General features: G+C 57.3%; 1 protein-coding gene across 15 annotated transcripts in view; it reads left to right on the top strand.

Moving 5' to 3' along the window:
- Positions 1-12,418, top strand: part of RAPGEF1 (Rap guanine nucleotide exchange factor 1) — a 132,076-nt gene that overhangs the window by 99,695 nt on the left and 19,963 nt on the right. For 7 of the 15 annotated variants that reach the window (XM_045043279.1, XM_023242875.2, XM_023242878.2 and 4 more), the window contains one exon: positions 186-344. The exons of 6 other annotated variants lie outside the window; for them this stretch is intronic. In XM_045043279.1, coding sequence (XP_044899214.1) covers positions 186-344 — 159 coding nt within the window. The remainder of the gene's footprint in view (positions 1-185; positions 345-12,418) is intronic. 2 more of the 15 variants (XM_045043278.1, XM_023242876.2) reach the window with 1 other exon arrangement.

Raw genomic sequence — 12,418 nt, 5'->3', positions numbered from 1 at the left:
ACCCTCTCATCCGGGTAGCCCTCGGCAGGCGTCTTTGATTCCTAAGCTGAGCGGAGAAGCCGTCCCTCTCCAGAGTGTCCGAGCAGACTTAGGTAGCAGCCTAGGTATGCTTCTCGTATACCTGCCTGACCGTTCTCTGCTTTTCTCCCTCCTTCCCTGTCTTCTCTCTCGTCCCTTCTGTCCAGCAGGCCTCCTATGCTGCTTCTTCCTTCTCCTCTGTCTCCTACTGTGTCCAGCAAACTAAAGTGGCCTTCACCCCCGAGGACGGCAGTGCCACTCAGGGCATCAGTGTGTCCGTCTCTAACTCCTTTCTCAGCCGGCACGGCAACTTGCCCGTGCCCTCGGTGAGTCGCTCCCCGCTGCTCTTTCTCGGAAACGTGAGTGCGATCTTTCGTTTGTCGCCTGTGCCTGCTGATGTGTGTGCTGCCACCCAGGCCGGACTCTGTCCTCCTGCAGACCCTGCACAAGGGGGAAGGGGCGTGCGCGGTTGGCTCTCTGGGGCCTAAGGACTGTGTGACGTGTTGGGGTGGATGAGGTGGGGGTGGGGATGGGGGAACGTTGGCAGCCCCGCTCTGAGCCTCACCGCTCAGGCGTAAACTGGCAGAGTGTTTTGGCCTTTTTATTTTGATCTCCCCTGGGCCTTGGGTCAGCCCTGTAAGTGTTCTGTGTTGAAGAAGAAATAGTCTTTGCACAGGAAGCAAGGCCAGAGAGAGCAGGCTTCACCAGGCTGTAACGGAGTTTGAGTCTGAGTCTGGGGACCCTGTGTGACAGGCCATTCCAGAACTCAGTGGCCTAAGATGACGGTAACCACTTGGCATTGCTTAGGACACAGGTCAGTAGGCTGACTGCTGATCTGATTTTGGCTGACCTAGCTAATCTCTCCGGAACCTCAGCCAGGACCGCGGGCTGATTTGTGGTCCTCATGACCCGCTAGCCTCCGTGAGGCTAGCCCGGGCTTGCTCCTGTGGCAGCTGGCGGGGCTCCAAGGGAGCAAACGGAAGCACGCGAGGTATCTTAAGGCCTAGGCTCGGAATTGGCTCCCTGTCACTTTCTTGCATTCTCTTGGTTGAATCACGGGGCCGGTCTGGATTCGGGGAGTCGGGAGGTACACTCGGCCTCTTGCGGGGTGGGGGGGGGGGTGTTCCAGCAGATCATGTTGCAGAGGGACAGACGTGGTCAAAGGAGGGGAGTGGGTGCAGCCATTGCTGTGAACGGTTTACTTCTGAAACTTAGGGGACACTGACACTGGAGGAGGCACGGTGCCAGTCTGTCGTCTTTTGCTGGAATCTCCATCTGTCCAGGAACCGAAATAGCTCCAGTTCTCCCTTTAATTTGTTGAAATGGGACTGAGCAGCAGGGATAGAACACGGACAGGGGTTCGTCTGGGTCCTCCTTAAAATCAGTTCTGCCTTTGGGTAATTTACCTACTCTTCTTGGCCTCCACCTCTTTCCATTGAGGTTATGCTTTTACTTGTCTCTTATTTTGTGATTGTAGGGAGTAAGTAAAATCATAGGAAACTGCCAGGCACATGGTAAGCTTAGAAATTTACTATCATAGCGCTTGCTCTCAGAGCTCTGGATTCTAGTCTCTGCTCTGTCCCAATCCTGCACATGAGAGCTTGGACAGATGACTTAACCTCATGGTCAACCCAGATGGACTTCCTTTTCCCTCTAAAACCAGTGAGGTTGACCTGGTGACTCTCAGAGAGAGACCTACCGAAGCTCCGGTTCCCAGCGTGGCCCTGTCTGGTTTCCGTCTTTGGGAACCACCGGTCCAGGGCCCGGGTCGAGATGGTCCTGCCTGCGGTGAGGAATGCACTGTTCTTTTGGGTGCTGGGGCCTAACTCTTGAGAGCCCTCGGCGGCCCTGTGCATGCTATGGAAAGGCCACACAGCCTCCCTGCCTCCTCCCGGCCCTGCCCTGGCACACAGACGCCCTCTGTTTCCTCAGCAGGCACTTCTGGCGAGTTTCTTTCACAAATCGTGCAGAACTTGGCCTTTAGACAATCCAGCTCTTGACCGTTTTTTCCCCTCCGTGAACAGAAGGAAAGTGTGAGTTATCCTAAGAAAGCGTCCACAATGTCCCTTTTGAATGGTTTGGGCTTAGGGGGCTGTCAGTGAGCTGCTCTGTTTACTCCGGAGTTGATGAAAGTTTGAGGGCATTTTAATGAAGCCTGGGCTTGAGTATGTCCCAGTTTCCAGCCCCGGGACGTAGGGGAGTCCCCAAACACCTCGCATCAGAAAGACCACATTCTGCGTACCAACTCCGCAGCAGAACCCAAGGGAATGAACTACCAAAGGTGCTTTATTTCCGAAAGGGAAAGTCCCCCACCCTACCTCCCGCCTCCAGAGCTGTTAGTAATGGCCTGAAGGTTTGGAACGTTTGACATCTGGCACGCTGACCCCCTCCCCGCCAAAGTGGTGGTGTATTGCAAGGCCAACGTCTTTGTGTATTTCCTGCTTGCCTTCTGAGATGAGCCCAAGTGGAGGGCTTTGGGTGGCTCTCCGAGCAGCCCGTTATTCCCAAATCTCCTCGCTCTGTCTCTCCTGGGCCTCTGTCGTCAGTCCACCACAGAATCCTGAAGGGACGCCATTTAGGGGTACAGCAGTTGTCAAACCTGAAGACCCCTCACCCTGTCAGCCACCTGTTACTCCTACCAGAAGATTCTTGAATTGGAGCAGGACGGCTGCATTGACCAAGCGTAATTGAAACGGGGGCTGAAAAAGCCTCTTGTTCGCTCTTCCTGGTGCTCCGGGTTGAGTTTAATTCAGCGAGCGCAGGGATTCTCCTCGTGCAGGGATCCGCAGCGGCTCAGAGGCCCCGTCACCCTCGACAAGCGCTTGCCTTTCGGTGGGCAGAGTACAAGCATGGAAGAGGCTCATGCTGAGGCAGGGTGTGCGTAAGCCCGATAGAGTCTCAGGCTGTCGTGGGAACCGTCGGGGCCGTGGAGCCGGGACAAGGACAGAGCCTCCTGGGAAAGGCGGCACTTGGGCCGTTGCCTGAAGGACAGTTAGGATTTCCGGGAGATAAAGGGCAAAGGTCAGGGAAAACAAGTCCAAGATGTTCCACGCCACGGATGTTCTATCCTGCCTGGAGGGTGGGGGCCTCCTATGCATGCTGGAAGGTCACTGCAGGTGTAAGCACTCAAGGAGTGAGGTTATGGGGCAGCTGGCTGAAGGGTAGTGAGCGAGCCGGCCCTCCCCCGTGTGCTTAGCGTCGCACGCCTTCACTGCAACGGACCTTTTCCCCCGAGGCTCCTTCCTGAGCATGGCCCTTGGGGGCCAGGCCAGGGGGTGCTCACACTCTTCCTGGCATCTTCCACTGTGTCTGCCCAGCTCTCGTCCCACAGAAGCCTTCGCTCCCAGTCCACAGACTTCCCGTCCTGCCCAGCTCGTGCTGCGTCCTGAAACTTGGCCATCTACCCAGACAGGCATGTGGTCTCTGGGCTGTTAGATAGAGGAAGGTGTTCAGGGACATGAGGAGTGAGCGAGTGAGAGCCAGGAAGGATGTGGAGAGCCAGGCGCAGGGAGGCCGGGTCCCCGTTCCTGATAGGATTCCGCCGGGCCTTGGCAATGTAGCTGGCCCCGGAAGGCACTTCAGTGATGTGCCTTCCTACAGACAGCTCTCTGACCTGATAGTGGGGTCCTCCCTTTCTGTCCCCAGAGTCTCTCTCTCGGTTACTGGTACCCCCCCGGGCTGCCTGCCCTGTCCTCCCTGCAGCCCCACCATGCTGGCCGCCCGCCCTCCGCCTCCACTCCAGTTCCGGTCCTTCCGGCGGCAGCCCTCCCCGCTCTGCACTGAATCCCCAGGTCCCTCCTCTGGCTTGCTTTGGCTTTGCCTCTGAACGCTGGTCTTGTGACTCTAAAAAGGATCTTAAAAGTTGGATCGGGTCTATATGCACTTGACCCTCGACCAGGGTGTTGAAACCTCCCAGCAGCCATCAGGGTTGCCAGTGCCCTTCAGGGCTTGAAATGTTGACGTTAGAACAGTCACCTTCCTCCACCCCCAGACTGGTTTCTGGTACAGCCCTTCTTCGCTGACTTGCAAGGCGCAGGTATTTTACCCCTAGAAGATGGACTCAGGTGCTGGGAATGTGTTGAAATGCTTCTTTACCATCTTGGTTTCCAGAATGATTCTGGAAGTAAAACTGCTGAGAGACCCAGGTTTTGAGGAGAACTTGAGAGGGACCCATGATAACTGTCATTTATTTGAAACATTTTTAGGGTAAGAACATCCAGTGCGTGTCGTCTCTAAGACTTCAGTGAAAAAGGACGGGGGAGGGTGGGCAGAGCAGCTGGTGTCCTGTCCTGGGCAGAGAGTGATTCTCGGAGGTGTTGAACCCAGGTTTTTGCACGTCGGCACAAACGCTTTCACTGGAAGGCCTGCTTCGTGGACCGTGTTCCTCTGCCGTGCCTTCCCCTCACAGTGAGACGGCAAGGGCCCACTCCCTGAGACACGTGGAGGCCCCTGAAGTCCCACGAGTGCCTCTGTCACTCGCCTTTGCTGCCCTGAACGGCAGCCCAGCGGCTGTCACAGAGACCGTGGGCTGAAAGAGCGGTCTGGCGAGCCGACGGGAAGTGAAAGTGTGGAGGACAGACGGTGGAGTGGGGAAGGTGGGGAGAGTGGCCGGGAGCTCAGGCTTGCTGGGCTGGGCCCGGTGTGTGCCTTGTGCTGGAAGAGAGAAGTCCCTGGCTTCCTCGCCTCTGTGCCTTGCCGCTTCCTGATGCTGACTTACCTCTGTGCTTTCCTGACCTGCGTAGACCTCCCTCGCTTTGAGAGATGAGAGCGGGGGAGGGGGTGGGCGACGCTGGCGGCCCAGGGACGAGGGGTACCCCTCCGAGCTCCAGCTGTCCTGGCTGGGGCTCTGTTCTGTCCTGGGGCTCTGTCCTGGCTGGCCTGCCAGACTTGCCAGGCTCTCCCTCAGAGTGGCCCAGCCCCGCCGTCGCAGGGAGAGCCAGGCCTCTTGGTCGCGTGGTCCTTCCTAGCCTGCGGAGGCTCTGGGGCCTGTCGGGGTTTCACACCCCGGAAGTCGTGGGCTCGTACACTGCCCCGGTCTTGGGGGCCGTACCGCCGAGTAGGGTCCTCAAGGTGCAAGTGCGGGCGCCTGGCCAGACCCGGACTCGTCCCCCTGGGATCAGGAAGTAGACCCCACAGGCCCAGCCAAGCCCCTCCATCCCCGTCCTCGTTGTCTCTCGGAACGTTTCCACCGTCCCCGAGCTGCCCAGGCAGGAAGCGAGGAGCTGTCTTTCCTCCCCGGCCACACACGCGCCACGTTGACCTGTGACCTGCCCCGCCGCTCACCAAGCCCTGCTGTGCGTCCTAGCCTGGGCCCTGAGCCCCTCGCCTCCAGCCCTGTCGCCGCTTCCCTCTCCCTGCCCCCCGCACGGCTCCTGTGGCCTCCCCACCGGCCTTCCTGCCACCGTGCCCCCTTCTCGCTGGCCAGGTTGCAGCGTCCCCTTATCACTGCAGAGCCTTCTGAGGCCTCGCCAGCTACCGGTGCCCACCTGTCCCCTGCCCACGCCCTGTGCTCCCTCCGCCTTCTCCAGGCGCCGACTCCCCGGCTCTCCTGTACATCCTTCCTTCTGTCACGTGTCCCACCCTTCCTGGCAGCACCCGTCACCTTCCCCACCTTGTTTTTCCTTACTGGCGGGGTGGACCCGAGTGTGCCGCCTCCGGATCAGTAGGCCGCCCTTTCCTCTTCGGTGACGGGAGCCCCGAATTGTCGTGAAGGTTAAAGGCAGAGCTCATGTGGAGCGAGAAATATAGTGAAAGGCACACAACCAGTGTTTAACAAAAAGGGAGGCATCATAGTAACGTTTATTACCACACTGGGAAATTCTTTCTTTCTTCTGTAAGGCTCAAGTTCTTTTTTCTTAAGGTCGCAAATCCTCTGAGGCTGGGGCTGGGCTTGTTACGTGCCCAGCCTTGGTACGTAGCTCAGGGCCGAGCCAGCAAGCAGTGGGTGCTCTGTGACGCCAGACTGACCAGGAGGGTGTTCGTTCACCCAAAGGCAGGGAGCAGGGAGACACGTGGTCCTCTCCGCCCGCCATTGCGCCCACGTTCCCGCTCCCCGCATTTCGTCGTGACAGCCAGGTGTCGGCTCGCCACAGTAGCCTCTCCGCTTGTATGCGTCAGACACGCCGGTCCCACGCTGTGGCCGAAAACCCCGTTTCTTCCTCATTTTCCTTCCTGCTAACCCAGAACGCCGTGGCTGCTATCTGTTGGGCCCGAGAGCAGAACTTGGGGATCCTCGGCCTTGGAGACTTGCCGAAGCAGCCACTGCGACTCAGCCACTTCTGCTCCTCTCCTTCAAGACTTCCTGCTGCTGTTTTGCCAGCGCTCATGGCATTTTGGATGGTCATTGCTCTTGGACCAGCTTCAGACCCAAGAATTGGCGACGGCCCCTCGCTGCAGCTGTGCCCCGACTCCGTCCATGACTGTCCAGCTGGCCGGGTGCCAGAAGGACCCCGTTGGTCCTTGCGAGGGTCCCGTGGCGACCTGAACCCCAAGCGTGCTGTCCGTGCACACGGACCCTCACCCGTTTCGGCCCGCTCGTCCACTTGTGAGGGTCCCTTTCCCACGGCTCCGGGAGGGAGTGCTCGCTCCACTCTGGAGACGGGGAGACCGGGCTAGAGAAGCTGCCCATGTCGTTTGTTCAGAGTCTCTGGTGAGAGCTGAAGCTAGGATCCAGATCCCCACTGTCGGTTGCCAATAACTAACGGCGACCCGGGAAGGCTGTGTGAAAGGAAAGGCCCGCACGTAGGCTGGACATCGAGAGGAGTGCTGCTCCTTCGTGTTCTGACACTTCACACGCTGTGGCCGCAGACTCTAAACGGAGTTCTGAGAACGAGTCTAAGGTAAAGCCCCTGGCATGCCGTTTAAATCCAAACCGGGTAAAAATAGTCAGATTTCTAGAACAGAAGTAAAGTAATTTTTGAGTCTGTATCAAATCCTTCCATAAAGCGTTGATGCTCTTAACGTTTAGTGCACATACAGAGCATCCTAAAACGTATTCGAGGTTTTTGCAAGAACGCGATTAGGCAAGAGACCATTGGCTTTGAAACCAGTGGTGTTCAAGGAAGATCTTGTGATTCAGATTGCAAAAATGTCACATGACAAGAAATGCAATACGTTTCTAACTTTGCACCCATCCTACCAAAAATTCTCCTACGCAAACATTCTTGGGGTTTTATTCTTTACATCCTTTGTTATAAAGTACTAATTAGAATTCTCAAATGGTTTTTAAAACTAGATTCCACCAAGAAGTTTATTCAAAAAGAGAGAAGATATTTTGGGGGTCCACTGTGCTGCCGCTGTCCCTTTCTTTGCTAAGATGCACGTGGCCCCAGCACCCACGCCAAGGTGCCTCTCCGTGCCACGAGCAGGCGGTGGTGGCCTCGGCCTCAGAACCCGCCTTCTGACACAAAGGCATCGAAGAAGGAAGTCGCTTCTGGGCGTAAGGGAGACCTGAAAAAGGGCTCTGGCAAATAAGTAGTTGATGGGGGAACAGGAAGGAGAGAGGAGACGGGTGCAGCGGTCCCCCTCCCAGTGTGCCTCACGGAGTGACGAGGAATGTTATCAAGGGTCCTTCCTGGGGCCCTTCCATCCCTTAGGAGCCGAGTCGTCGGACGTGCTTGTCCCCGGGAGATCCGTCCCCCGGAGATGGCGGGGGGTGTCGTGCGGTGGCTGTGAGCTGGATTTCCCTCCAAGAGGAACGGCGTAGCCCCGTGCTGTGTTGGTTGTGTTCACACTCACAGTCTCTGGTTTCAGGGAAGTGTGAGCCCAGGACCGGTGCTGAGCTGCAGGGTTCCCAGCGACTCTGCGTACAGGAAGAAGGCCCAAGCCACGCTAGAACAGCAGCCTCCCTGGAGTGTGTTTCCTCACAAATGATGAATTTAAGCCTGAAAACCAGCTGTCCAATAGCTCGTCTGTGTTGGTGAGCAGCGTCCAGAAACACTGAAGTCATGAGCCTCGCTCGAGCCAAGAGTGTGCAGTGGTGACCAATCTCCGGCAACTTCTGTCCTTCCCAGACGCCTTACGACAGTGAGTCCATTCGCTCGCGTGATTGCGTCTCCCTGTGACTGGGGGAGTTGCGAGTCCTCCAGAGCTTGGGGCGCAGGTCACCGTGGAAACGCAGAGCCATCGAGGCCCTCGGGCCTGTGGCCGTAGCCCTCAGCCGCTGGCACCCTCTCTGCCGCCTCCGGCACCCTCGTTCTTCCTGATAATCAGGGGAAGTCAATGGAATGTCTGTTGCAGCGAGGAGCCAGAAGTCTCCTTTTGAAGATCTCTTCTCCTGCTTTCTTGCCAGCACAGCACAGGGCTCCTCCCCAGTCACGGTTCACGCCAAGACTCTGCTGGAGATGAAGTGTCATTGAAAACTGCGTGCCTGGCCAGCTTTGGGTGGCTTTGCTTCTTAGCGTGTGAATGGCCTGTTAACATGTACGGTCGTCAACCTCCACCGTTTTTTCCACCCGGAAGACTCTTGGTGGTTCTTTCGAGTGTATGTTTTCAGAACGGGTGGCCACTTCCCGCGTCTCCCGTCTCTGTGAGGGCAGATGTTATCTCTGCATCCCTGGCTCGTATATCGGGCCTCAGCTCACTGCCTTTTGCATGCTGGTCATCGCAAAACACTTAGCCAAGGAGATTTCCCAGAGAGTTAGGAGGCTGTATCCTGCGGAGCCGTGGGATGACAGGGTGGGGCCTGTCACATGCCCAGAACCCTCGCTGACAGTGAGATGCCCCACACGTCTCTCAGGAGCCAAGCCGTGTGTTATCGGGTGCGTAGCCTGCACTCTCAGCCCGTTTCTCCGTCTTTGTGACAAGGATCGTAACAGCCCTTGGTGTAGATTAAATGAGAGGATTCGTGCAAAACCCTTAGCACCTCACTGACCAGCAGGCATCGTCATCCCCAGACGGGTTTTGCTGGCACTCTGACAAATTGTGACCGAGGCTGATGGCAGGGACCAGGCAGCCCCTCCTAACTGCTTTCTTTTGCAGGAACTTGGCTCTGGCACGCCTAGATCTTCTGCAGAAATCTGCCGTCTCCAGACAGGCAGCCCCCCTCCTGGCATAAAATCTCAGCCCAAACAGTCTTACTCTGGCTATAAATAAAAATTCCTGCTACAGAGAAAGCAGCAACTCTCTGTCAGAGGCAAAGCCAGGCACCAGCCAGGTCCTAGAATAAACTCCAGGCAGGGGCGAAGTGGTGTTTCTGCTCCGTGGCCAGCCTGCCTTTCTCCTGCCCCTACGAAAAATGTGGCCTCAGAGGGCCTGGAGAGAACTCTCTGGGGGATCCGTGGAGGCAGAGCTTGGGGGGAAATGGTGTAAGGATGAGCCCCCAAGTGCCCGCCCCTCCAGAGTTGCCGCCCCTCCAGAGTTGCCGGAGGGGCACTGCGGGGAGGGGCGGGGAGGGGCACCGCGGGGCGCTTCCCCACTGGAAGGTATTTTTCAAGTTTGGCTCTTGTCCCAGCAGGACTGCATAGCTGGGATGCCAGGCTGCTCCCAGGCTGGGGGGGGGGGGGGGGGCAGGGGGAGGGGGATGCTGCTGTGGGAAGGGAGCGCAGGCAGCCCAGGAGCCTTTGTCCTGGAGAGGCAGCCCCCTTGCGGTCTGTCTCCCCGCGGCGGCCGCCCCCCTCCATAGCGCACATCCTTGGGGCTCCTTCCTTCCCCTGGGGGCAGCCTGTCACCCTGCAGACTCCTGTGAGTCAGCCAGTGTTTAGGCACGTCGATACTAACGTTAGAATCAGTCCCTAAGTAACCCCTCGTTTCTGTGAATCCGCGGTAGACCCCACTGAATACCTCAGCTCTGGGGTTTCCTGGTATTTTGGAGGATGAGGGAAGAGAGCTGACCGAGCAGCCCTGACTGCACCCAGGACTCCCAGAGCATCGTCTCTGTAACTCCCCAGAGACCCCACCACAGAAGTGTGGTCCCTGCCTCCTGGGTTTTCATTTTGCATTTTTTTCTTCTAGTATAATTAGCATACGGTGCTATGCATTTGCATCGCTGTTTTAAAGGGAAGGAAACTGAGGCTCAAGAACTTAGGCTGTTTACCCAAGGTCACACAGGTGGAAAGAGAGAGCCAGGGACCAGAGCCCAGTCTGTGTGACTTGAGAGTACGCCCTCGGCAGTCACCCTGAGGCCGTCTCCCGGAAAAGGCACCCATGGTGCTTGGGAGTCCGCCACCCTGAGCGGGCCAGATCAAAGCTGGTCACGAAGGTACCGTCACACCTGATGCGTCTTGTGACCGCATAGAAACCGCTCGTGAGTGTCTGTCCAGTGCTCAGTTATTGCGGGGCCTGCCCAAGTGCCGAGAGACTTTACGCTTCAGGGGTGGTCCATGAGGACAGGTCCCGGACCCCTAAAAGAGCTGGCATCTGTCTTAGTCTGTTCAAGCTGCTATAACACAGCTCCACAGCCTGGGTGCTTACATACAGCACGGTTCTGGAGGCTGTGGTCCGAGGTCAGGCTGCCACCATGGTCGGTGTCCCCTTCCGGTCACAGACTTCTGGTTGTATCCCCACACGGTAGAAGGGCAAGGCGTCTCTCTGGACCCTCTTTCCTGGCACTGATCACATTTAGGAAGGGAGCTCTTAAGCACCTCCCAGAGGTCCCCACCTCCTAATACCTACCTAAACCAGTCGGGTACGTGCTCAAGGGAGAGGCATCCGTCAGCACATCTCATGGCAGCCTCTGCCCTTGGGGACACACAGGCAACAGAGCTGAACCAGGCTCCTGCGTGAGACCAAAGCCGCTGCCTGAAAGGGCCACGTGGGCTTCTCAGGGTGGCCTCCCGGGACCAGACCGTACCATCCCTTGGCCAATGCGTTCCATATGCTGTCTTCTCTTTGGCCTTTCCCAGCCAGTGAGAGAGCCTCACTACAGGGGGGGACATTCACCAGGGATGAATGGAGAGCCCCAAAGCCAAACATTTGACCCCACTGCCATCCCCAGCAAGGTCCAGAGTGAGTCCCCCAGGCCTGGGTGGTTGCTATAAAAGATCAGTGAAATGTGGCACCTGGCTGGTGAGGGCACCGTGGATGTTCAGGCTCCTCAGCCCCCAGTATGAGAGCCACTGAGCCGGGCATCACCTCACCCAGCTTGTGTAGAAAGCTTGTGGGAATGGAGCTTCCCAGGAATCTCAGCCTCCGGTGCCTGTCCTTCAGAACATGGACGGCACTTCCCGTGAATTCATGTGACCACGTACGGGGTTGGTCTTGAGTTTGGGAGTTAGATGTGGAAATAAAATGTGTACGAGTGAGTAGGTGCCTGGGGTAGGTGTCCTGAGTCTGATACAAACCCGCAGAGCGAGAGGGAGCTTTAGGCTACTCAGGCCAGCCAGGAAGGAGCAGGGCTGGCCGGCAGCAGGTGGGGGGGAGGGGGGGGGGCGCCTGTCCCTGGAGTTGAGGCAGCCCCTTGGTCCAGTGTAAAGTGTAGCTTTACAAAACCACCTAAGGATGTGAGTGGCTTTAACCTCCTGTTTAGAATTGTGTTTCTTCCTCCTTTTCCTTGTCCGCGGGTTCTGAATATCCAGTGGCAAAACGCAGAGAACATTTGAGGGAGCCGTGTGCACATTTGTGTTGAGTTTGGCTTCTGGCAAACTCTGACATCTGTGGTGGGCAGGTGAGCCGGGCCAGCACTTTGGATACAGACCATTCCACATGCCCTTCTCCCGCTTCCCTGTGACAGCATCAGGCTGTCAGGCCCTTTGTGGGACGTGGTGACATCTCAGGTTCTGAGCCTGGTGGCCCCAGAGCTCCTCTGTCCCTCCTCCCACAGCAGAGCTCAGGCCTGGGCAGTGCTCGTTGGCTCTCAGGAGCTGTGGGCGCTCGCTGTCACCCCTCAACCTGGCCTCGAGACTTCTCTGTCTCCATGAGAGTTTGGGAGAGTGTTAGCCTCGCGGCTCTAGGGTGGTACCAGAGACATTGCAAGATCCCTCCATTGGTGAAAGAAAAGAGAAAAGATTGGGTAGGGAGGGAAGTGAGCTCAGAGAAATTTTCAGCATTTTGATCGCATTTTTAAGACTCCCCTTCCAAAAGGATTTGAAGCGGGTTACAGTATTTGAAAGGCTGCAGCGTTTGACTTTTAAGGGATAAAACCAAAGAAGTTCATCCGAAAGACTCGAAATGAGTAAATATGACCCGTGGTCTGAAGGCACACACTGCATTTAGCCACCAGGTTCCTGAAGGGACAGAGGCACGGGTTCGGTTCGTGGGTTTGGTTCTCTGACACAGCAGACGGTGGGACCACCCGTACCGCGCCTGGGGCTCGCTCGTCGTTGAGGGCGCCCGCATCCCTCTGTTGTGGCGGATGGCGCGGGTCGGTCCCCAGGCCCTGCTCAAGGGAGGGCGTGCCTGGGTTGGGGGACCTCGGGCCGGAGGCATGCGGGGGTTGCTTCGGCCTGCTCCGTGGTCCTCGTTA

This window comes from Felis catus, chromosome D4 (genome assembly GCF_018350175.1).
Source record: "Felis catus isolate Fca126 chromosome D4, F.catus_Fca126_mat1.0, whole genome shotgun sequence".
NCBI classification, from domain to species: Eukaryota; Metazoa; Chordata; class Mammalia; order Carnivora; family Felidae; genus Felis; species Felis catus.
Note: the sequence above shows the minus strand (reverse complement) of the source record. Positions and strands in the feature narration are given on the sequence as shown.